Source organism: Oryctolagus cuniculus, chromosome 8, assembly GCF_964237555.1.
Source record: "Oryctolagus cuniculus chromosome 8, mOryCun1.1, whole genome shotgun sequence".
Classification (NCBI taxonomy): domain Eukaryota; kingdom Metazoa; phylum Chordata; class Mammalia; order Lagomorpha; family Leporidae; genus Oryctolagus; species Oryctolagus cuniculus.
In genome coordinates this window covers 109097609-109122979 of record NC_091439.1, presented here as the reverse complement: position 1 = coordinate 109122979, position 25371 = coordinate 109097609, and the positions used below count along the sequence as shown (strand labels likewise).

At 52.6% G+C, this 25371-nt stretch overlaps 1 protein-coding gene across 1 annotated transcript; it reads left to right on the top strand.

Annotated features, from left to right (window-relative positions):
• Positions 1 to 794: 794 nt before the first annotated feature.
• SRD5A3 (steroid 5 alpha-reductase 3) lies at positions 795 to 12444 on the top strand. Its single transcript, XM_008267855.4, has 5 exons — positions 795 to 1135; positions 5384 to 5526; positions 6459 to 6665; positions 9708 to 9842; positions 10594 to 12444. Exons 1-5 carry the CDS (start codon positions 897 to 899, stop codon positions 10851 to 10853), a joined length of 984 nt encoding a protein of 327 aa, XP_008266077.3. The 5' UTR covers positions 795 to 896; the 3' UTR covers positions 10854 to 12444.
• Positions 12445 to 25371: the final 12927 nt, after the last annotated feature.

The window sequence follows — 25371 nt, the reverse complement described above, 5'->3', positions numbered from 1 at the left end:
GAGTCCTCGCCCTGCAGGGGGCAGGAGCGAGCTCAGCAGAGCTTCCCCACCCTGCACCTGCGGGGTGATTCTGTCTGGAAGCAATCTCAGGAATGCTATGCCCCTGCCATCCACACGGTACCTGCTGATGAAGCTCCTGCCTGCCTCCACCCCATCCCAGCGGTTACTAACATTTAAGGAGTGAAGAGGCAGATGGGAGCTCGCTCTCTCTCTCCAACTCTGCCCTCCAGTTAAATCTACCTACACACCTTTGGAACCCACGGTGTGACGGATGTGGATCAAGCCGCCATCTGCAACCGGGCATATCTCATATGGGCGCCGGCTCCTGTCCCAGCTGCTCCACTTCCCATCCAGCTCCCTGCTAATGCGCCTGGGAAAACATACACGGGGTCTTCACACAGATCATGGGGAATGTGTATAAGGAAAAGCTGTGTATGGGGTGGCCCAGCGGGTAAAGCAGCTGCCTGTGGCGTCTGCAACCCATACGGGGCAGCGGGGTGCAGCTCCCTGCTAATGTGCCTGAGAAAGCCGCCGAGGATGGCCCAGGTGCTTGGGCCCCTGCACCCACGTGGGAGACCTGGACCGAGGTCCCGGTTCCTGGCTTCAGCCTGGCCCAGCCCCAGGCGTTGCGGCCTTCTGGGGAGTGGAGATCTCTGGCTCCCTCGCTCTGGGCCTGTCTCTCCGCTGAAGATCCCTGCAGGCGCAGGCCGCCGCGTGGCGCTCGCCAGCCTCTGCGCGCTCCGCAGCCGCGTCCACCCACCGCGGGCCGGCCAGGAGCGAGTGCGGGCGGAGCCGTCGCGTCCCCGCCCCGCGGCCGCGTCACCGACGTCCCGCCCCGCACACGGCGGCGGCGGCCCCGCGGCGGCCGGGCGGCGCGGAAGCCAGGCGCGCGGACCATGGCGCCCTGGGCGGGCGGCGCGCTGTGGGCGCTGGGCGCGCTGTGGGCGCTGAGCCCGCTGCGCGCGCTGTGGCTCGCGCTGGCCGCCGCCTTCCTGCTGGTCCTGCTGCTGCAGCTGCTGCCGCCCGGCCTGCTCCCTGGCTACGCGCTCTTCCAGGACCTGATCCGCTACGGGAAAACCAAGCTCGGGGCGCCGCAGCGCCCAGCCGTCTGCCGGGCCTTTGATGTCCCCAAGAGGTAACGGTGCCCCTAGCTTCAGAGGCGCAGCCCGGGGGAACGCGGAGCGACGGGTGGGCTCCTGCCCGCGGCCGCGCGGTGGCCCTGGGGACGCAGTGGCCGCGCGCCCGCGGACGCCAGGGAGCGGCCGCATGGAGCCTGGAGTCTCCACGAATGCTGGGTTGCAGGTCATCGCCCGGAATGCGCTCTGGACTCGGCGCCGGGGCACGCGGAGGCGAAGGCGACGCGGTCCCTCGGCGGCAGGCAGGCGGCGCCTTGGGGGCACGCCGCATCCCGGGCTCGGGTCCACGGCTTGCAGCAGATGTCACCCCCAAGTTCAGGGCACGGTCTCTTGGCCTCCAGTGTGAATCCAGGACGCAGGTGGGAAGGGCCGGCCGTGCCCTGATCTGGGGGAGCGGCAGAGCGGCATCTTCCCTATGATTCGGCTCAGATCGGCGTTTGACCGTGAATCCAGACCGTGCGTGCACCACCCGGCGGGTGGCCTTGATGCCCGCGTCCGCAGACCCTCCGTGAGCGGAGCAGAAGTGAGGCCCTGGGGGAACTAGGTGGAAAGTTCCTGGAAAACAAAAGTTTTCATTCACTCCTAGTTTTCCTCCTAATCAGCTCCCTCCTATGCACGAATTTCTAGATTTTTGCACCGCAATGAACTCATCTTTGAATTCCATTTCTCCAGAACGTGGGGAAGCATCCCTGTAGTTGTGTGCAAGGCAAATTGGCCAGACTCTTTTTTTTTTAATATTTATTTATTTGAAAGGTAGAGTTTCAGAGAGACGGGGAGAGAAAGAGAGAGAGATCGAGAGATCTTCCATCCGCTGCTTCACCCCCCAAATGGCTGCAATCGCTGAGGCTGGGCCAGACCGAAGCCAGGAGCTTCTTCCAGGTCTCCCATGTGGGTACAGAAGCCCAAGCACTTGGGCCATCTTTTGCTGCTTTCCCAGGCCACAGCAGAGAGCTGGGTCAGAAGTGGAGCAGCCAGGACCCCAGCTGGCGCTGCAGACGGCGGCTTTACCTGCTGTGATACAACACCGGCCCGTTGTACAGGTTCTTTTCTAAACAGAAATGGGCCGCCAGCCTCTCTTAGGTTGGACTGCATACTTCCTTTTCTGCTCTGTGACAGTTTATTTTCAGAATATTGGAAGCGGTACCGGTGTCCTTGGAGGAGGGAGGAAGGAGACACTTGGTGCCTTGCCCTGTACAGGGCTATCACGATTGGGCTTCTTGTGATTGCTACTGTGTTGAGAAGGTACACATCCAGCCAATAATGAAAGCATTTTTTTTAAGATTTATGTATTTATTTGAAAGGCAGAGTTACAGAGAGACAGAGAAAGATCTTCAAATGACTGTGACAGCCAGAGCTGGGCCAGGCCGAAGCCAGGAGCCTCCATCCAGGTCTTGCACATGGGTGCAGGGACCCAAGCACTTGGGCCATCTTCCACTGCTTTCCCAGACACATTAGGCAGGAGCTGGATTGGAGGCGGAGCAGCCGGGACTCGAACCGGTGCCCATGGGAGATGCCGGTGTTGCAGGTGGCGGCCTAAGCCTCTGTGCTACAACACTGGCCCTCAGTCTACAGCCGCTTTTATGCCTCTCTGCATTTTTCCAAAATGTCCTCACTGACAACATCCATTTCATTGCAAAAAAATTTGCGTAGTTTTCTCATGTGGGCCACTTACGTGAGCATTTTGAAGCCCCGTCGTAGGCGATGCCTCCTGCATGTATGTATCTTTCCCCATGTAAGCTTCATGACAGACCTGCCCTCGCTAGAGATGTGACACTCAGAGGAGGTCCCTTGCCCCGAGCTGCAGCGCTGGCAGGTGGCCTAGAGGCCTGTGGGAATTCAGGTCCCAGGCTCCCACCCCCTTGGCACTCTCTCGTTAATCCAGATTTGCAACTACTCGTTAACCTGAACCTGGAGAATTACAGTTAAATGTTTTTCCTTATGCAAAATGTAGTATCGGCTTAGCAATGACAATAAGACTATAATTTCTATTCTTAAGAAGTAGGCAGCTGGCAGTCACAGTTGTGCACATAAGGGTTCGGTATTTCGTTGGGATCAGTTTTCTTCCTAAGGAAGCAAAAATAAGGCCTTAAATGAGTTCCTGGGATGTTTGCACTACCCTGTCTGTTAGGGGTGTTTTTTCTTTACTTTTTTGTCGTTGTCAAGGTGATGGTTGCTTTGCTTTGCTTCCTTCTGGTTCCAAGAGTCTTGGGTTCCTAGAAAATCTGAAAAAGTAGGTGACCGAGAACGGGAGACCCAGCACTGCCAGTGTAGAAGGAAGCTCTTCTGTGTCCAAAATTTCCAAGTGGCTCCGGACAGTGTGGAAGCGCTGAGGTTGCTGTGGGCCCAGACGGCAGAGAGACGGCAGAGAGTGGCCTGAACTTTCTCCCCTGGGGTCCAGGGGTCCCCATGGGTGGGATGCAGGGCAGACAGGGGTGGGAAGAAAGCCACGTCTCACTTTGACTGACCTCTCAGTGAAATCTAGCATTTCCGGAGTTGTAAGTGAGAGCTGCAGTGCAATCCACAGTACTGCCACTTTGTAACAGCTTCTGTGTCCTCCATTAGCCTGTAGACATTCCCCACCAGATCTTGTCAGCTGGTGTGTTAGAAACAGGCACCACTGTATCACAGCGCGGTGTCGAGTAGATGTGCCACCTGCGGGTCAGCATAATTGGTTTTCTTTGTGTCACTCTGCGGTTAATTCTCTGCCTTGGCAGGTTCCAAATCCAACAGTGTACCCAACTGTGGATGGAAAATAGAAAAAATGTGCATCTCTACGGAACACGTGCAGACTTTTTCTTGTCATTACTCCCTAAACAATACACTACAGCAACTTTTTTATGTAGCGCATTTTATTTATGTAGCGTAAGCCATCTAGAGATGACTTAAAGTGTACAAGAGGCTCTGTGTAAATATGAGGGTGCTTTGGAAAGTTCATGCAATAAGTTTGAGTTTATTTTGATGCAAAAAAAATAGAAACCCACGCATAGTTTTGTCACAGTAGAGGCATTATGAAAAATCCGTTGCACCAAAGAGAACTCATCCCAGTGCCTCTGTAGTCACTATTCCTGTCGCCTAGGAAGTCGCTGCCCCAGGTGGCTGAGTCCGCTTACAAGGAGGCTGTCCTGTACCGCCCACCCCCAGCCGCCTCCTTACACCTTCTCTGTCCCCTTCCCCGGCATTGACTGTCCCCCGAGAGGTCCCTCAAGTCCTGGACTGGCCACCATGCTCCACTCCTGGAAGGCTGCCCGCCACCTTCTGAGTGCTCAGTAAGTGCAGTGTTCGTGAAAAAAAAAAAAAAAACGGAGTAGGTTAAGTGGCCACTTCAGAAGCCAGCAGCCTGCTTCCCAGGGGCCCACGCGTGTGGCTGGGGCTGAGCCACGCCCCGGCTGGGTTCTAGGAAGGCATGGGTTAAAGACGACCTGGACCGTAACCCATGAAGCCATGAGCTTCTGAGAAAGCCGGTTCTTGAGCCTGGAGGTGAGAATGACTCTCTTCACACAGCTTAGGGGCTGTTGTGTGGCCCCCGCCTGTGTGTGGCCCCGGAGCAGGTGCACTGGTCCAGTGTGCTCCCAGCTGCAGCACCAGAGGTGGTGAATGAAATGACCTTCAGGTGGTGTGTCTGGGACACCAATGAACTTCCTGCACACTTGGGTCTCGTTCCCAGGATAAATGTCTCGTATAGGCAGGCGTTTCAAAAACCCCCAAATTCCAAAACCTTCCTCCCTGTGGCAGGAAAAGTGTAGGGAAGTGGGCTTCATGGGAACCTGTCAGTGAAGTGACCTCACTTCCTAGCAAAAGTGACTTAGCTGAGTCCCGATTCAGAAAAACACGATCAGAAGCCCCCAGAGGGTTCCCTGGAGCCCTGGGAGCCTGTGCTGGTGCAGTCCTGGGCTGGGGAGCCGCCGTGTGGCTGCTGCTGCTGCAGCATCGCCCAGGGTTCCCAGACCTCGCACGCACTCAGCTGTGCCGGCACAAGCCAAACTGCCACATGCAGGGTCCCGCCAGCCCCTGGTGGGGAGCGGAAGCCCCATTCTGCACCCAGAGATAAGAGAGGTTAGAACTGACCTCAGTGTAAGTTTCCCAAGGTCGGTTGGGTGCTTGTTAACCTCAGAGAGCCTCCCAAGTTCAGGGCATGGTCATCTGAGCATCTTTAGGAATGGAGGAAAAAGGTAAAAACACAGTCTTCCCGCACGGTGGCTTGCGGCTGCTCTCTGCCTGACACCCGCCTGACTCGGTTCCTCCCGCAGGTACTTCTCTCACTTCTACGTCATCTCAGTGCTGTGGAACGGCTTCCTGCTCTGGCTCCTCACGCAGTCTCTGTTCCTGGCCGCGCCTCTTCCACACTGGCTTCACAGCTTGCTCAGACTTCTGGGGGCCACGCAGGTGCAAGGTAAGGACTCCCCGGCCCATCACAGCCCGCTGCCCGGCTCCTGCCTGCTGACACTGTTCTGGGCCTTTCTGGCCTGACTCAGCACAGCCTGGGGAGGGAGCCTGAGGGCCAGCGGAGTCACACTGGGTGGCCAAGGCCACATCCCCAGGTCCAGTGCTGCCAGCAGACCAGAGCCCGGCCCCTGCTGGCTTCCCTGGGCTGGGCACAGCACTGGCTGTTCTCCCATACTTTTAGAACTGTTGATAAATTGATGAAGCAGTCGTTCTGCGTGCAGGGGACAGCTCTCAAGCGTCCCCCGGGTTGGCCTTGACACGTGTATCAGCTCTGCAGTTCCGGCTGCAGTCATGTCTGAGATGCGAGAAGAATTAGCTTCTGAGTACGGGGAGGGACTTGCCGCGATGAGGCTTTGTGATACAGTACAGCAGAGTGGATTGCAAAATTCTCTGCACGCTCGTCTCTCTTAGCTGTTGCTCCAGAGTTAGAAGGAGGCTTCTGTTTATCACAGGCAAAGTTCCTCCGTGCTGATAGCAGTGGCGTGGGTGGAGACCTTGGGAGGCGGGCAGTGGCTATGCATGTGTGCATGTGTGTCCTGTGGCAGCTTTCCTGGGGGCGGAGCTGTGTGAGGCCATCTGGAGGTACCCGCCAGGGCGCACTGTCCCCTAACAGCATCCTGAAAGACGCAGGCCTGCATTTCGCTGGCCTTCTCCCTCTCTGGCTCCGTGGTACCCGGGACCCCGGCTCCCACCACGTGGAGCTGCCCAGGCCCTCCGGGAGCCTCTCTCTGACCCTGGTGCCTACCTGGCTGCCGATGCAATGTGTGCACAGCCTGGGACAGGACGCAGGTGCTGGCCCCAGCTCCTGGGCCCCACTGGCTGCTGGGGTCGGGGGTCGAGGGGGTGCAGGGCTGCCCGTGCCTGTCCATCGCCTTGCAGGGCCAGCAGGCGGCGAGGGCGCACTGTCGGCACTGCTGGTGCTGGTGTGCGTGTGGCTGCACAGCGCACGCCGCCTCTTCGAGTGCTGCTTTGTCAGCGTCTTCTCTCCAGCCGCCATGCACCTGGTGCACTACTGCTTCGGGCTGGCCTACTATGTGCTGCTCGGCCTCACCGTGCTCAGCCAGGCGCCGCTGGACGGCCACCACGGTGAGTGGCCCCTGTGGCCTAAGGCTGACCGGGGGCGGAGGGGACTGAGCCCGAATCAGAGGACCCAAGAGTAAGGGAGATGGGGAGTAACCCAGTTACCCAAGAGTAACCCAGGTGGGGAGGGGGGTGGGGCGCCCAGGGTGAGCAGGCCTGACCCTGGGCGGGAGGGAGGGAGGGAGCTGGGGCACTGCCCTTGGTCCCCTGGTGTCACCTCACAAGGGAGCTTTTCTCCCAGAGCCCAGCCTGAGGGGAGGAGCGGAGAAGGCTGGGAGACTGGGTCTTCTTGGAACACAAGCTTGGGCTTTGTTTGCAGGGTGCAGAGCTAGTGGGGCTTTTGTTATACTTGGGGGGAGGGCTGGGCTGCCTAGTGGACAGGACCATGTCTCTGCACCAGCCTGTGTGTTCCCGTAGAGAATGCGCGTCATTTGGGGGGACTAAGATGGGGCTTCCCTCGCCGGTGTCCCTCAGCCCGGGCCCCAGAGAGCCTGAAAAGGCTCGGGCCTTCCTGGTGAGCTGAGAATATGCAGGAATGAGCTTGCGCCTCGGGTTGAAGTTCAGTGGACTCTCTCCCTCCCTCTCCCTCCCTCTCCCTCCCTTCCTCCCTCCCTTCCTCCCTCCCTCTCTCTCTCTCTCTCTCTCCATCTATCTCTTTCTCTCCCGCTCTCACACATCCTCTGTGGCTGGAGGAAAGACTTATCGCTGACCCTTCTCCACCCGTGAATTATTTATAGGCTCCAGTCCCTCAGCCCGCATCTCCCCTTCCAATTCCTCTGAATGTCATCGGGCGTCTCTTTCCTGCCGGTCTTGGCCGTGACATTCAGCCAGTGCCGTGGGTACCGGGGCGTGAGCAGTTGTTCCCGGTGAATGGCACTGGGTTCCTCGCCCACGGGGACTTTAGAAAGCACGTGGGTCACCCACTGGCTCTCGGGCCGTCAGTTGCTGTTGTCACTGGCTCTTCTGGACCTGTCTACGGCTGGACCCCTCTTCCCTGCCCTGTGATGGTCAAGGCGAGAAAGCCAGGGTGCCCCCACCCCTACCCCGCCATGGCAGACCGTCCTTTCTGAAGCTGTTTTTTTTCTATTTCACCTGCTTGTCTCTCATGAGGTCATCTGGGGGCTGGTGTTGTGATGCAGCAGGTTAAGCCGCTGCTGTAACACCCAGCATCCCACACTGGAGCTCCGGTTTGAGTCTTGGCTGCTCTGCCTTGGATCCAGCTCCTTGCTAATGCACCTGGGAAAGCAATGGAGGATGGCTCAAGTGTTTGGGACCCTGCACCCATGTGGGATTCTAGGCTCCTGGCTTCAGCCTGGCCTAGACCCGGCTATCATGACTATTTGGGGAATGAACCAGTAAATGAGATCAATCTCTCTCTCTCCCTCCCTCCCTCCTTTCTATGTCTCTCCCTCTCCCTTGTCGATCTTTCAAATACATTTTTAAAAGCTTCAAAAGAGAGGTCATCCAGGGTCACTTGGGCCGAGCTGGTGTGCTAACTCAAGAGGAGACAGCATATCGCAGCATCTGCCAGCCGTGCCGTCTAGAGAAATGGCCTGGGCTTGGGAGAGCCTGCCCCGCCTTGATCTGGCTCATTTCACCTCTCAGGGCCCCGTCAGGAACGAGGCTGGCTCCACCGAGTCCCTGTACGAGTGAGGAGGAGGGGAGCCCCAGAAAGCCCGGGGTCCGGCTTGGCTCAGGGCCGCCTCGTCCTGTGTGCCGGCAGCAGTGGCTCGTTAGCTCGGCACTCAGGACGTAACTCAGGAGTGACCCAAAAACTCAGCACCACACAGGCCGGGCCCTCCCACCTGCTGCCGGCAGTTCTGGCCTTGTGCAGATCCGCCTTCTCCTATAGGCAGTTCCTCTGTGTTTACAGCAGAACTCCGCCCTGCCTTGAACTCCCAGACCCTCGCTCCATCCTGCCCTGACTTGGCCCCAGAGGCCCATCAGATTTAAAACTGTATTTTGCATTTTTTATTTTTTTAAATTTAATTTATTTAATTTCTGAAAATACCTTTTGGTTAAGTTGGTAAATACCAGAAGACTAGGGTTGTCACTGTAGAGCAAGCACATTGCTAAAACAGGTTCACGCGGTGGCCCGTGTGGAGTCCCACTCGCTGGCCATCACCTGCCAGTCCCACCTGCTGGTCCCATGGGGAATAGTGTTGTGTTTGGTTCTCCTCCTGGAGTCAGCTCTTTGGCCTCAGGCCCCTGTGTGTTGTCAATGCACAGCTTTGTTTCCTGAGTCAGGAGCTGGGCTGCGGGGGGGTGTCTGGCTTAGTGGTGGAGATGCCTGTGTCCTGGGTCAGGGTGCTGGGGTTCCAGTCCCAGCTCACTCCTGCCAGTGCTGTTCCTGGTTGTTCAAGTGATGGGATCCCTGCCATCCATGGGAGACCCGGATTGAGTCCCTGACTCCTGGCTTGACCCCTACTAGCCCCAGGGTCACCTTTGTCTGCTGTACCGAGGACCTGGTTTCTCTTAAGGTCCGTGGGTGGCTGCCTTCTTCCTCTGCCTCCCTTTCTCTCTCTCTCTCTCTCTCTCTCAGTTCTCTGTCATCCAGACAGGGGCAGCATTTTGTTGTCCATCTTGCAGGGTCCCCTCCCCCTCGTGTGAGAAGTCCCCTCGCCCTAAGCCACACCCCCATGCTGTCTGTCCCTGGCCACAGCCGGTCACCCCAGCATTCGTACTCAGGATCTCCCTGGCCACAGCTGGGATGGTAGCTCGGGAAGGGCTTTCTTTAGAAAGCATTTTCCTAACAGCGAAACACAAGGAAGAAGACTTAAAACCAGGCTTAGCGCTAGACACAGCCGGTGGTCTCACCGCACGGGAAGAGAGGCACGGCGGGAGCTGACCCCGTACCTGGGGAGGCTGTAGTCCCAGGGACCGTGTCTGCCTGCTGGACTTGGGGGTGGCCTCGGGATCCTCCCCCTCTCCCTTCCCGAAGGCACAGAATAAGGGGATGGCCGAGTTCTGCTGACCGTGGTTCTGTTTGGACTGCCCGAGCCGCTGCGCTGTCGCGGGCTTCCCAACAGAGCTTCCTTACCTCCGCAGTCTACGTGATAGGGAAGAATCTGCTGAGGCAGGCACGCTGGTTCCACATCCTGGGCATGCTCATGTTCGTCTGGTCGTCCGCCCACCAGTACAGGTGCCACGTGATTCTTGGCAACCTGCGGAGGAACAAAGCAGGTGAGTGCGCGCGCTCCCCGCCGCGCGTGCGGCTTGCAGCCCTCGGACTGAGCTCGGCGCCTTATTCTGTGCCTTCCTGAGCAAGCGCTTATTATTATTGTTATTATTTTGCAAGATCAGGACTCCTGGGTCTTGGTCTTCTCACTTATAAAAGGAGAGCCTTGCACTGAGAACCTCTGACATTCTGTGCTGTGCCCACGGGCTGGGAGTGCCTTGTGGAGTTAGCGTTCTTGCAGGATGAGTATCCGGCCAGCCAAAGCCGAAACCCTCAAACGTTGAGTTGGCTTGTGCTGACTTATCCCACCTTCTGTTTCCATGAGGCCATTTTAAATATTAAAGTAATGGAATAATACATTAACTATGCAGAATGGAATAGCGATATTTAATCTGTCCTGAATGCTTTCCTCCTGCCAGTCCCTGCGCTGAGCGCTTAACGTAACAGGTCACAGCACCCAGGTGTGATGGCCACTGTCTCATCTCATCCTCTCTGTACACTTCTACTGAGGCACGGTGAGGGCACGCAGCTCGTCCGCTAGATCGGAGAGCCAGGACTTGAACCCGTGCCCATCTGATTGTTGGAGGGACCAGCTCTCCTTCTGTGCTTGGGAACAATGGACAGTAGAGCCCGAGCATGCGACAGCTGACAGTGTGCTGGGTTGACAGTGGGGGTGTGTGATGACTTTTGTGGATAAGAGTCTCTGGGGAGCCCAGGAGGGGTCAGATAGTAAAACTCTGTTCTTTCCTGCGCCAGGGGTGGTCATTCACTGTAACCACAGGATCCCCTTTGGAGACTGGTTTGAGTACGTGTCCTGCCCCAACTACCTGGCCGAGCTGCTGATCTACGTGTCCATGGCCGTCACCTTCGGCTTGCGCAACCTCACCTGGTGGCTGGTGATCGCCTATGTCTTCTGCAGCCAGACGCTGTCCGCCTGGCTCAGCCACAAGTTCTACAGAAGCAAGTTCGTGTCCTACCCGAAGCACAGGAAAGCGTTCCTGCCGTTTCTGTTCTGAGAGCTTGGGCTTGACGCACGCACGCAGTCTGCAGACGCAGGGACGCGTTCTGCAGAGCCATCGGAAGAGCCGAAGAGTCGCCCCTGAGCCAGCAAAGCTTTGCCCCTCAAAGAAAATGAGTGCATGATGTCTTCAGAGAAGACATATACCTCTGGCCTACCTCCCAGGCACGGGACCCAAAGGTTGCAGACAGCTACACGTGTGTGCACGCACACACAGGAAGGGAGGCCTGGAAACTGTTAGGGGAGGTTAACTGGACCATATCATGCGCAGAGTGCTAGGGGCTCAATAAATGTTACATTTCCGTGGAAGCAGAATGCCTTTGGAAATCACGTGAGCCCGTAACCTTGTGCCAGGTGCTCCCCGAGGTGGTTTGTAGGTTCATAGGTCACACGGAAGCCAGTAACCACTTCCGCTCATCTGCCTGCATGTCACAGCCCGCCAGCCAACTGTGGCGCCTCTTCTGTTTAACTCTCTTCTGGCCTTGCTTCAGAACATTGGAGCCTTGGGAAATGAAAGCCGGGTTTGCGTGAAAGCCTTCAGGAGCGTGACCAGCATGCTCCTGGTGGAAGCCTTGTTCTGTAGCTGCTCGGGTCGGGTTAGGGGCCGCCTGAGTCTGTTTCAAAGGAGAGAAAGAGAGAAGAGATCTAGGAGAGAAGTTTACACTTAGAAAAGCTTATGTGAAAGAAAGATGCCCCCGGTTATAAGTGCACCTTGCAAAAGCAAAACCAGAGCCTGAAAAATCTTGCAAGCGGCAGCAAAGCTGTGCCTTCGCAGCCTGCGATTCCCTGCCTGCCGGGTAGAGTGTCAGCTCTGCCTTTTGTGTAGCTGTCGCGTTATGGTCTCCCAGAACCGAAGTTTTGCACTTACGTGCCCCTTGCTCTGGGGAAGGAACCTCATGAACCAAGCAGCCGCAGGTCCAGAGCCTTAAGAGTACCTGCCCCTTAAGTAGTCAACCGAGACCAGTGCACTAAGATTCCTTTCTGCTTGGCTTTATTTTTTTTATGACTTATTTATTCAAAAGGTAGAGTTACAGAGAGAGAGAGAGAGAGAGAGCTTTCATCCGCTGCCTCACTTCCCAAATGGCCACAGCCGCTGTGGCTGGGCCGGCTGAAGCCAGCAGCCAGGAACTCACTCTCTCTGGGACTCCCACATGGGTGGCAGGGGCCCAAGCACTTGGGCCAACTTCTGTTGCTTTCCCACGAGCACTGGCAGGGAGCTGGGTCGCAAGTAGAGCAGCCAGGACTCCAACTGGCACTCGAATGGGACGCCGGCATCGCAGGCAGCGGTGAACCTGCTGTGCCACAGCACTGCCCCCCCCCCCCCAACTTAAGTGCCTGCATACATCAAAGACCATCCTAAAGCTCTCGTAGTTACTCTGGGGTGACATTTCCTTCCCCCTCAATCAGAGATGGACCTGATGCCAGTCTATTGGAATGAATGGCACACTCATTTCATTCATCATTTAGAGTTTACAGGACTCAGGAACATGACTATTTCTATATCAGAAATACAAGCAGAACACTGTTGTCTGCAAGTTTCCACACAAATGGCATGCATGATGCAAATAAATTATTTGGAGTGTGTATTGGTGGGGAGGTCTTTTGCTTTTTTTTTTTTAATATTATTTATTTATTTATTTGAAAGAGTTACACAAAGAAAGGAGAGACAGAGAGAGTTCTTCCATCTAATGGAGAGACAGAGAGAGTTCTTCCATCTAATGGTTCACTCCCCAGTTGGCCGAAACAGCCGGAGCTGGGCCGATCTGAAGCCAGGAGCTTCTTCTGGGTCTCCCACGTGGGTGCAGGGGCCCAAGTACCTGAGCCATCAGGTGCATCAGCAGGAAGCTAGATCAGAAGTGGAGCAGCTGAGACTTGAACCGGCACTCTGATAATGGGATACTGGTGTCACAAGCAGCAGCTTAACGCACGGCACCACAAGGCCGGCCCCTGAGTGCTGTTTTTATGGAGAAAACTTCTGAATTTATGTATCCAGCCCAGACTTCACTCTTGGACTCGAGGCTCGTATATCCAGTTGCCTGCTTAACACCCCTATTTGATGTGTAGTAGGTGTCTCAAGTTTTACACGGCAAAAGGTGAATTTCTGGTTTGGGGCACCCCCACACCTGACCACCTGCCACCTTCCCACTTCTTCAGTTAAATATCATGGAGTCTTCCTCCACTCCTCTCTGACGCTCTACAAAGCAATGCATGGTTCTACCTTCAAAACAGAGCCCGTCCCTATTGTAATAATTCTGTTAGAGAGCATTCTTATTGGCGCCACCCCCATTGCTTACCAAGATTACCCTAATAATGTCCCTGCTTCTCCCTTATTCCCTGCAGCCAATTACCAGCTCAAACCAGAGCAGTCTCCCCAAAATAATCACTGCTGTGCCTGCCGTCCCCAAACCTGGCAACAGTGCGCAATCTCAGGTCAAGGCTCAAGTTGTTATAATAGCCCACAAGGTCCCATGAGCAACACCCCAAACTAACTAGAACCCCCAAACCTGGACCCACTCCCCCAGCGCGTGGACAGCCAACCACTGACATCGGGGTGACGGGAGGAAGTAGGTCTTATTGCAAAGTGCAGAGCAAGGACCAGGGCAGCTGCTGCTTAGTTCCCGGGCCCCCTGAGGAGTTGGGGTGAAGGGTCTTGCAGATCACACTGAGAGGTGCCTGATGAGCTCATGTCCAAGTTCTTGGTTGGTGCTTGTGACCTTTCACTTGGTCGGTGACCCTGTGCTCTTTAGGGAGTCTATGAGGGCCTGGGGGGCTGCAGTTGGTTGTTGGGGGTTACAGGTAAGTGGAGTTACCTTCTGCCCCAGGTCTGGAATTTTCCTAAACAACCCCCTCCGGGCAGCACTGGCCAGCAGGGTTCTATCCACTGGAGAAGCATATGCCTGCTTGGATCTGGTGATTAGAACCCTGTCGGGCCAGCTGCACAACTCAATTCAGTGAATTCCTTTTGATAAGGGACAGGCAAGGACACCTTGAGCTAAGGGAGACGGAGGGGCTGACTCCAGCCTTTACACTGTCCCCAACTTGCTTATCTCCTCCTGGTCTCGCCTCATTCATGCTTGCTACACACCACGCCTCCGTGGCAGTCCTCATACGTACGCTCAGTCAGGCTCCTGTTTCAGGGCCTGTGCTCTGGCCCGTCCCTGTGCGAGGAATGCCTTGGTCTCAACCACACGCCCTTCTCCCCCACCTTCTTCAAGGCTCTGTTCAAACATCCCTCTGTTCCTTTATGGTGGCCACAAACCCTGGTGGCTCTTACCTCCCAGTTGCTGGCGTCAGGATTCCAGGTGTGGCTTAGCTGGGTGCCCTGCCTCCAGGATTCTCTACAACCACAATGTCATCTGAGCTCCAGTGGGCAGGCCCCTCCGCACGCTCGCTCCCGTAGCTGTCAGCTGGACTCACTTCCTGTTGGACGTCGCACTGGGGGTCTCCCCATAGAACATCTCACAGCACAGTACCCAGCTGCCATCAGGACAGGCAAGCGAGGGTGTGCAAGAAAGAAGTATCCTAATTCGCGCTTGCTACACCCTAATCTTGGGAGTATGTTGTCCTATTTGCCATATTGCCTGTGTTAGAAGCAGTACAGGAGACCAGGAGGTGCAGATTACTGGGAGCATCTCACAGGCTCTGTACCCCTTCTCAGCAAGGCAGCCCCCTTGTTTAAAATTGCAGCCTGGGTGAGGCATTAACCCAATGGCTAAAGCACTGGGTTAGGAAGCCCGCATCCCGCATCAGAGTACCCGGGTTCAATACCCAGCTCGAGCTGGTGATGCCAGCTTCCTGCTAAGGGAGACCCTCCGAGACACGCTCCAGCTCCTGCTGTCGGCTTCAGCAGGTGATGGCTCAAAGTAATTGGGTTCCTGCCACCCACATGGAGACCAGGATGAAGTTCCAGTCCCTAACTTTAGACCCCCACCATTGTGAGCATTTGTGAGTACGCTGGTGAGTAGAGCTTGCTCTCAGCCCCTCTGCCTCTCAAATAAAATAGTTGAGTTGCAGCCTAACTCCATTGCCTCCCCCACCACACACACACACACACACACACACCACACACACACACACTTCCATTTCTCTTTGCTCTGATGGGCAATAAGAAATGCATATTGTCTTGAGCCACCCAGCTTTGGTTTATTCTGTAGCAATGACAAACTGGTGTGCTGTCTTCTACACAGAAACTGCGAGGTATTTTTTTGTTTTGTTTTGGTTTTGCCCCGACACGCATTGTTCGCATCCCCTGAACGGAAAGAAAGCTCTGTGAGAACAAGATGTTTTGCTTTTTGTTTCTGAGACTGTTTGATCACGGATGTATCCCCAGCCCTGGTACCTAGAGGCACTCAGTGGCTAAGAAATCACTGAGTCTGTTGTCAGGGTCCCCTGCCTCGCCTGAGCCTGTTGCAGAACTGCAGTTATACTTCTGGGAATGCATTTTGATGAGGGGGAAATCAATGCTTAGGAATCCATCCAGTATTACAACCTCACCCACGTCTTATCAGCTTCTGCAAGAGAAATGCAGCATTGGTGGGAAGTTGAAATAAATGCATTTATTCTTGAAAGTATGACGCAGATGGCAGTGATTAGCCTGTAGCATGAAGACCATGTCTGTGATGTTTGCTCCTCCCATAAACCTAAAAACATGAATGGCACTGTGCGATTTCTTGCTCCCTGACCTGCAGACACACTGCCCCGTGATCTGCACTTAACTCACCCTGGCCGTGACTTTCACAAGTAGATTGTGTAAAATAACTGAGGCCTAGAACAGAAGGAAAGAGAGCAGTGCTAGAGGGACTGTGTAATCCAGGAAATGGGAAATGCCTTGTCCTCCCTTAATGTTATCCATCTTATGAAATGAGAACACGTATGTTTCAGGGCAAGATGTGGCCGTGGTAACGGGTGGAAACGAATGGATTTTGGTTTCTCGGGATTAATTCATCTTTCCCTCCCATCTACTAATCATGGCCAAATTGGACTTCCCATTAGTCTTTCTCCTTTTCCATTGGAAATTGTCTATAGGGTGTCCTTCCATGACTTTGCTCTTTAGATGTGGAGGCAAACTTTAGTTCTCAGGATAATCTTGCAACCAGGGAGTAACGCAGTTGGGAGGGAGGGCGATGGATAGGAGCGGGTTCTCCCCTCCTCCGCCTCCATTCTCCACAGTACTGTTCTGCGCAGGAAGTCCGGACGCTTTCTCTTAGGGAATGGGTACCTTCCATGAAATCGACCCAAACACTTACACGTGGAGGAAACAACATCTCTGCTGTTTTTGAAAATAACTTGTGAACCTACTGTATTACAACATTACTGCGCTGTGGCACAGTGGGTTAATCCTCTGCCTGCGGCGCCGGCATCCCATATGGGCGCCTGTTCTAGTCCCAGCTGCTCCACTTCCAATCCAGCTCTCTGCTATGGCCCGGGAGGGCAGTGGAAGATGGCCCACGTGCTTGGGCCCCTGCACCTGCATGGGAGACCGGGAAGAAGCTCCTGGCTTTGGATTGGCGCAGCTCTAGCCGTAGCGGCCACTTGGGGAGTGAACCAATGCATGGAACACCTTTCTCTCTGTCTCTCCCTCTCACTGTCTATAACTCTACCTCTCAAATAAATAAATAAAGTCCTTAATTAAAAACAGCATTACCTGAATCTCTTGAGTCTCTCATTCAGTTTCAGCTACCTGTATCTGGTGATCTTGTATACTCCAGGTTTATTAATCTTCATTCTGCAAGACCTTTGGGTTACTATTCTAGAATTCCAGAACGTACTGAACAGGTCCACAGTGATGATTTACTATGCTTTAATTCTTTTCCCTTCTGAGAACAACTTTTCTGACAGTCAAGTTAAATTGTGGTTGTTTTATTCAAGAGGGACATAGCATTTTTTTAAAGATTTATTTATTTATTTGAAAGTCAGAGTTACACAGAGAGAGGAGAGGCAGAGAGAGAGGTCCTCCTCCATCTGATAGTTCGCTCCCCAATTGGCCGCAACGGCCAGAGCGGCACCAATCTGAAGCCAGGAGCTTCTTCTGGGTCTCCCACGCAGGTGCAGGGGCCCAAGGACTTGGGCCATCTTCCACTGCTTTCCAGGCCATAGCAGAGAGCTGGATCAGAAGTGGAACAGCCAGGTCTCAAACTGGCACCCATATGGGATGCTGGTGCTTCAGGCCAGGGCATTAACCTGCTGTGCCACAGCGCCAGCCCCAAAGGACATAGCATTTTAACCTGGGTTGATTTCATTTGCCTTTGTTGGCTTGCTTTTTCTGGAATGTCTTTACTGGAGTGTGGTAATTTAGAGGCAGAACCTCCTGATATAATAAGGGTGTGTCAGACTGAATAAGAAACATTTGACTATGCCATTTTTGGCATGCATACTAGTCCACTTTTCTTATTCATAGGGTGTAGTCTCAAAATCAAGGGCGTCTGGGGATATGTTCAGTACAGGTTCACGAAGGGCATGCCTGCCTGCAGCACTCACTCTAAGCTGCTTTGCAATCCTCAGGCCTACCCTTCCTGGTCATGTCTCAACAGCTCTCCTCCAGGATCAAGTTCAAAGTCTCGTATAGTAGGTAAAACAAGAAGGACCACAAAGGCATTACCTCTACTACCTGGTCGAGCACGAGCTCCCTGAGTGGCTGGGCAGCACTTGCTAAAAAAGATACAAGTAGAACAAGCACGGTGCCTTCTGATTGGATTTCTGGAGTCTGCAGCCTCTCGTAGTGGGGTCTAAGTCAGTACTTTCAAAATGGCCTTTGGAAACTCTCAATGAAGAATCACATCATCCAGATCTGAAGTCTGGAAAAGAAATAGGTGTCTTGGGAAGCAAAGGGGGATCACTGGAAATCCATCACTGGTGTCTGCAGGATCGGGCATAGCCTGAAACATTCTCCTCGCAGCTCAGGAAGCTTCCGTAAATTCACGTTTTTGGAGTGAGCGCAGGAAACGCCACGTGTGTTGATGATATTCCTGCCCCCGCATCAGACAAGCGGGGCATTGTCTTGCCAACACCTTTGATCAGTGCCAGTTGTCAGTGCTGGAGACCATGTCAAGTGTCTTCCCCTTATCACTGAAGATACAGCGACAGGGTATAGAAGGGGGCCTTTTGAACCATAGGCAGTTCTCGCGGGCACTTCTGGCACTTGTGTGATCGCCACAAGTCTCAGAAAACCTATCTTGTGTCTGCAGAAGACATCAAGGCGCCATTGCATGAGCAGAATGCTGTAAATTCAGACTTACCTAAAATTAATTCCTATGCAGAGTTACAAGTTTGAAGATTTGGAGGCCAGTGTTATGGCCTAGTGGGTAAAGCCGCCACCTGCGACACAGGCATCCCAAATGGGCGCCAATTCGGGTCCTGGCTACTCCACTTCCGATCCAGCTCCCTGCTAGTGTGCCTGGGAAAGCAGCGGAAGATGGCCCAAGTGCCTGGGCCCTTACACCCGCATGGGAGACCCAAAAGAAGCTCCTGACTCCTGACTTTGGATCGGCCCAGCCCTGGTTCTTGCTGCCATTTGGGGGGTGAACCAACAGATGAAGATCTCTCTATGTCTCCCACCCTCTCTGTAACTCTGCTTTTCAAATAAATTAATTAATCTTGGAAAAGGAGAGTATCGGGGAGCTGAGTGTGCTGACAGACACGGGCAAGCCGGATTGGCCATGAAGTCAAACTGCTAAAGCAGAGGTAGAGCGAGAGAAACAGACTGCAGATAAAGAGGGAAAGGAAACAAGATGTAAAAAGTGTGTGGCGGGGGAAACCCTTGGCCTGAGGTTAAGAGCCCACATCCCACATTACAGTGACTGGGGTCACTCTACTCCCAGTTCCCACTCCCTGCTGCTGCACCCAGTGATGGCTCAAGCACTTGGGTCCCTGCCAGCCACAGGGGATACCTAGATTGCAGTCCATGCTCCCAGCTTCAGCAGGGCCCAGCACACCACTGTGCGCATTTGGAGAGTAAACCAGGGGATGGGAGTTCTATCTGTCTGTCTCTTTGCCTTTGAATAAATAAAATTTATTTAAATTTAAAAATTAAAAAAAAAAAAAGACAAGAGAAGAGAGACCTGGAGGGCTGGCCAGGCACACAATAAGATGCACATGATGGGAACACAGCACAGGACAAAGCAAATGAACTAAAAAATAAATAAATAAATAAATAAAAATAAAAAGAAGGAATTAACTGGGAAAAAAAATCCAGAGTTGAAAACTATCTACAAATGGCAAAATCTCACAGGGTACCTTTAAAATTTAATGACAATAAAGCAACACCTAGACGTATCCTGGTACAGTTTTTAAATTTCAAGGATAAAGAGAACATTTTCCAAGGATCCACACAGAGAAAGCAGGTTTCCTACAAAGGGGCAGAAATCAGGCTGAAAAGTGAAAAATGGACACCAACCAAGAAACTTTCCCCCAAAAAAATCTGCTGGATGATTTACTGCGACCAAATAGGAATTAAAATAACTCAAGAGTAGGCAGGCGATCCTATGAAACAACCAATGATAGCCACTAAAACTAGTCAGAGAAACTTTCCGTTTAAATTGTTACAGGTAGGCTAATAAAACTAAGTATAAAATGAAACTATAAGCTCAGTTTAAAATTTCAGAATAGACAGTTTTAAATTGAGAAAGGGCAAGCCAACTGCCCAATCTTGTGGACGAACAAATACTACTTTATCTTTCCCATAAAATAGTATAGCTATAAGTGCTTTGTCACCGTGGTCAGGACAAGCAAAGGCATTCTAAATGTTTATCTGACAGAACTGAAAAACTCTACAGTTTTATGTCTTTCACATTTAAATTATGGAGGATACAGTAGCAAGTTTGTCCACAGTGTTAATACTGATAGTCAAATGAAAAATAAATAAAATGAAATAATAATAATAATAAAAGTAAATAAATAAAACTTCCAAATCACTGATGGGAGAGGGGCTGGATAAAACCTTGGTAATTGTTTCCCTGGTGGATGGTGGCTCCTGGAACTCAGGCTGTCATCGAGATGAGGGTGACACACAAAAAATATAGTTTGTACATTGTAATTTTTTTGGATTGGACAGGAAGCGGAGTGAAAATAAGAAAACATAGTAAAACGACAAGGCAGCATTAAAATTAGAATAATTAGGTTGACGGAGGTAGAGAGAAGTTATCCTACTCACGAACTGGTTAAAGATCTCATTAAAAAGATTCACTGCGGGTTTTGCTATCAAAAGTGCAAGTCTGCCAGGGACAAATGTCCATCCAAAGGAGGGCTCATCTCATGGTCAGCCTGTCCCCTTGTCCTATCAGCTGCCCATGATTTGCAGGTGCAGAGAGCTCCCTTCTACCTGCTCCCAGGGTCAGAGAAATGGGCCCATTTTCTATTTTTGGTTTCTTTAAAAATGGTTGACTCTGTGAGTCAAACAAGTCACAGCAGGAAATGCAGCAGCAGGAACAGGACTGAAACCACACAAACCAAAGTTGATTTCCATAAAGCAGAAAAGTTCCCCCTACTCACAATTTATGTTTTTGCATGGCGATTGCTGCATGAGACATTTATTGCTGGAGTTAAGAAACATAGACAATGCATGTTTACCTTAAACAATTTTAGTTCTATTTTTTAAAACTTTTATTGAAATTATGGATTTCTAGGGGATATAAGCCAGTGGGTTACATGGGGCAGGTTTAGCCACATCTCTAAGCCTTATCTTGTTCAAGTAGACTTGGCAAAGCTGTAGGCATATACAGAATTGCACTGAAAATTATCATCAACAGTGCTTACAAAGTTTAGGAAAAATAATAATAATATATATGAGAAAGAAGAAATAAACACTCATAGTACATAAAGCCCTCCTGCAAGCTCATGATGAGATGGCCTTGCAGCTTGTCCATTTCCTAGGCTGACTGCACCAAGGTCAATTTTAAAAGAGAAACACATGTGGGGTCAGCGCTGTGGCATAGTGGGTAAAGCCCCTGTCTGCAATCCCGGCATACCACGTGGGTGCAGGTTTGAGTCCCGGCTGCTCCACTTCCAATCCAGCTCTCTGCCACCCACGTGGGACATCTGGATGGAGTTCTAGGCTCCTGGCTTCAGCCTGGCCCAACTCTGGCCATGTGGCCATTTGCAGAGTGAACCAGGGGATGGGAGATCTACATGTCTCTCCCTCTCTCTGTCACTCTGCTTTTCAAATAATAAATAAATCTTTTTAAAAATTGATGAAGATCCATGCTTGCGTGTGACTATCACTAGAAGGCAAACACAAAGGTAGATGAACGCTGTCAGAGTCAGGGCAGCCAAGGGCGAAGAAGGCATTGAAGGGCTTCTGGAGGAAGCTGTGGTGTGGAACAGCATGAGGCCATTCAGGCTAGAAATGTCCAGGCTGTCTGTCCTCATTCTCCCTGCTTCATAGAGTGAATGATCCCTCGTGTCTGAGTGTCTCCTACAGCCAGGCACTGTTTTCAACCCCAGGGAGCATGGTGAGCAAAACAGATTGCTATCCTGATGGAGCTTCCATTTTAGTTGTGGATACAAATAAGAAACACAACAAACAATGCACTAACCAGGATCATTTCCAAATACTGATAGGTGTTAAGAAAAAAAAAAAACTTAAAAAAAGGCTTCTCTTGAGCAGGGGACATTTAACCCAATGACCAGAAGCTCTGAACAAAGAGTGTTCTTTTTTTAAAAAAAGATTTACTTATTTGAAAGGCAGCATTACAGGCAGAAGGGGAGAGAGAGAGAAAGCTGTTTTGTCTGTTGGTTCACTCCCCAGATGGCCACAATAGCTGGGGCTGGGTCAGGTTAAAGCCAGGAGCTGGGAACTCCATCCAGATCTCCCACGTGGGAGGCAGGAGCCCAAGCACTTGGGCCACCTTCTCTGCTTTCCAGGTGCTTTAGCAGGGAGCTGGATTGGAAGTGGAACAGCCAGGACTCACACCAATGCCCATATGGGTGTTGCAGGCAGCGGCTTAACCTTGCTGCATCACGACTCCAGCTCCAAATTGTTCTAAGAGGAGAAAAGAGCAGGCACAAAGCTCCTGAGGTGTAGACAAGCTTGGCCGGGCACAACACATGGGGTGGAGAAAGCCGAGAGAGGAGGGCTCTGTACAGGATGGCGGGGTTGGACCTCACAGAACTTTCATTCAGAGACTAGGGCTTTGGGCTCTAAGTACACTTAGAAGTCATTAGGGAATTTTTCTCTAATAATTTGTTTGGAAGGCAGAGTTACAGAGAGAAGCAGAGGCAGAAAGAGAGCTTCCATCTGCTGGTTCATTTCCCAAATGGCCGCAACAACCAGAGTTGGGTCGATCCAAAGCCAGGAGCTTCCTCTGAGTCTCCTATGTAAGTGGTAGAGGCCCAAGCACTTGCGCCATCTTCCTCTGCTTTCCCAGGCACATCAGCAGGGAGCTGGAACAGAAGTGGTGCAGCAGGCGCCCATAAGGGATGCTGGCGTCGCAGGCAGCAGCTTTACCCACTACACCACAACACCGGCCCTGATTAGGGAATTTTAAGCATGCAAATAAAATTATTTTAAGTTCGAAGCTCCCTCTGGCTGCTAGTTAGATTATAGATTGGCAAATGGAGAAGGTTAGGAGGCTACTTAACAGACCAGGAAAGAAACAACAATTGGTTTGGACAAGGCGGTAACATGGAGAGGGGTGAACGGACTCAGTCTATTTGAGAAACAGGGACAACCAAACTTGCTGGTGGGTGTGAGGAAAGGAGAGACCCCCCAGAGGGCAGATGCTGGCTCTTTTTCCTGAGTTGGGCAGCCTGGAGGCAGCACGGGTCTTAGGAGGGCAACAAGGAGGCTGTTTTGCTCCTGTTTGGTTTGAAAAGCCCAAGAAACCCCAGAGATGGAGACGGCGAGCAAATGGTTGTATCAACGAGAATGGAGTGTGTCTGAGTATTTTGCATTCTTTCTTGAGTTTTCAGCTTTTCTGTGGAGACCTGAGGAAGTCCACGAGGGGGCCAGAGGAACAGCTCCCCTTGCCCCGGGCCAGCAGTTTATGAAGTGTCCAGACCCCCGTCGTTAAGTGGGCTTAGCATGACTATGGGCAGCAGCGGGCTTCTTTTCACTAAGTGGACATGCTGCCCAAGGCGGCTGGGGTCAAGCATGTTGCAGACTGCTACAAGGGGTCTCCAAAAGCTTCATGAAAAAAGACAGATTGGTTTTTTTTTTTTGGCACCAAAATAAACTTACCTTTTTTAATTTTTAAAATTTATTTGAAAGGCAGAGGGCAGAGGCATCTTCCATCTGTTGGTTCATTCCCCCAAATGCCTGCAACATTGCAGACTGGGCCAGGTCAAAGCCAGAGCCCAGAACTCAATCCAGGTCTCCCATGTGAGTGGCATGGGAACAACTACTTGAGCCATCATCTGCTGCCTCCCATGGCGTGCGTTAGCAGGAAGCCGGATTGAGAGCCACGCAGAGACGTGAACCCAGGCACTCTGATATGCGATGTGGGCATCCCACAACGGGGTCTTAACTGCTGAGATAAATGCCCATCCTGCTGACTTATCTTTTAATTCCATTTCCATGAACTTTTTGAAGTATACTTGTATTTGTCATTAACTTACATTTCAATTTGACAAGTGCCTTCACTTTTTTTTTTTAAGATTTATTTATTTATTTGAAAGGAGTTACAGAGAGGGAGGGAGAGGAGGAGAGAAGGAGAGAGAGAGATCTTCCATCCGCTGGTTCACTCCCCAAATGGCCTCAACGGCTGGAAGTGGGCCAATCTGAAGGCAGGATCCAGGAGCTTCCTCCAGGTCTCCCACACAGGTGCAGGGGCCCAAGCACTCGGGCCATCTTCTACTGCTTTCCCAGGCCATAGCAGAGAGCTGGACAGCGAGTGGAGCAGCCGGATCTCCAACTGGCACCATGGGGGATGGCTGATACTGCAGGCGGCTGCTTCACCCACTGCGCCACAGCGCCGGCCCCGTGCCTTCACTTTAATTTTCAATGATCTTCAGTGGACTCAATGTGAAGTTTTGGTTCCCGTTCCTCCCTCTCCTTTGTCATTCTCTCCCTGCCCTGGCTTCTCTAAGAGCCGACTCTGTGGAGTGTATAAGCCAAAACAAACACACAGAAAAAACCCTGCAATCCACCCTTGGATGATTCAGGGGTGTTGGGGGGAGGCACAGGAAATAGCTCGCCTCCTCCTTCCTTCTGAAAAGCTAGAGATGAAAACAAAGAGACAGACAGAAGACCAGGTTGGCTGCAGTAGCCTTAGGTGTGGTAGCCAGGTGGGCATCAAGAGCTTTTCTCTCCCAGCTGCAAGGCCTGGGGGGCGCAGCAAAGGTTTCCTCTAGGAATGTGGCACCCTGAGCCCAATAGGCCCGCTGTCTCCCCCAGATTTACCCGCCTTCACCCGAAGTGGCGTGGTTAAGGCACAGAAAGGCCGGGAGAGAGCCCTTCTCATAGAAACCTGCCCTGGAGGATGGGCATCCCCTAATGGGATGGAAGCACTCACCACGCTCTGGCTTTCGTAAATTGGACTTTTCAGTAAGTAGGGCACAGTTCAACTCAACAATGATATCAAAGCACGAGTCACTGCTTACCAGCCGTGCAGTTTGGGGAAAAGTTCCTTGATCAAAGCCTTGGGGTTCTCATCTGTAAGCACGGGGACAAACAGCACCTACTTTGTGAGACAATTCATACAGTGCAGGAAGTGCTGTGCCCGGATCGGAAGCGGCACTCAGTGAAGGTTTACTACAACGACCCTGCAGATGACTAGCACCACTCCCCGTTACATAACCCGTGAGGTGCTGGAAAAATCCAGGTCCAGTCTGACCATCGAGGTGCTTTTAGGTCCTGTAGAACGGTTAAAATGCAGCGTCATGCACAGGTAGGAGTTCTCGCCACCAGACTACCAGGCAAGGTTTACACGTTAGCACACTTCAGTGTCTGCAGAACGGGCCTCCAAAAAACCTATGTTGCAATTATTACACTTCCCCTGCCCTTATCAGGTGGGGGTCACAGAAGTAGTTTCAGCTGTTCTCCAAGGAAACTGACAGAAACCCCCAATGCTTTTAGTCTTCTGTTTGTTTCTAAGGTGGTGGGGCACTAGTGGGGCACAGGAGGTGGTGAGAGCTGGAGGGAGCCCCGGTTTGCACTCCTCACTACAGATGGGAGGCCACTGTGTGCGGGGACGGGAAGCTGGGCACAAGGCCACAGGCTGCAGAGGGCCCACCTTTGACCCAGACTCTAACGCGGTGCGGACGCCACTGTGCCGGGTGCCTCCTGGGCACCATGCTTTATGTCATTGCTTGCCTCTGAGCCATTCGCAGCCCCCAACTGCCCGCAGCACCAGCCCCTAGGTCCTCGCGGCCTTGTGTGCCAAGCAATGAGCCAGGAGAGACCTGGGCAGGGTGGGTAGCCCATCCCATCGCATCCCAGAAACGAAGCCAGGGCACCTTCCGGGAATCGGGGCCACGTGGCCAGTTTTGCCACATTCGCCCTCCTGCCTCTGGCTCTGGGTGAGCCGCTCCTCTCCCAGTTCCTCCTAGGCACCGCAGATCCTGTGTGCATCAAGGGGAGGGAG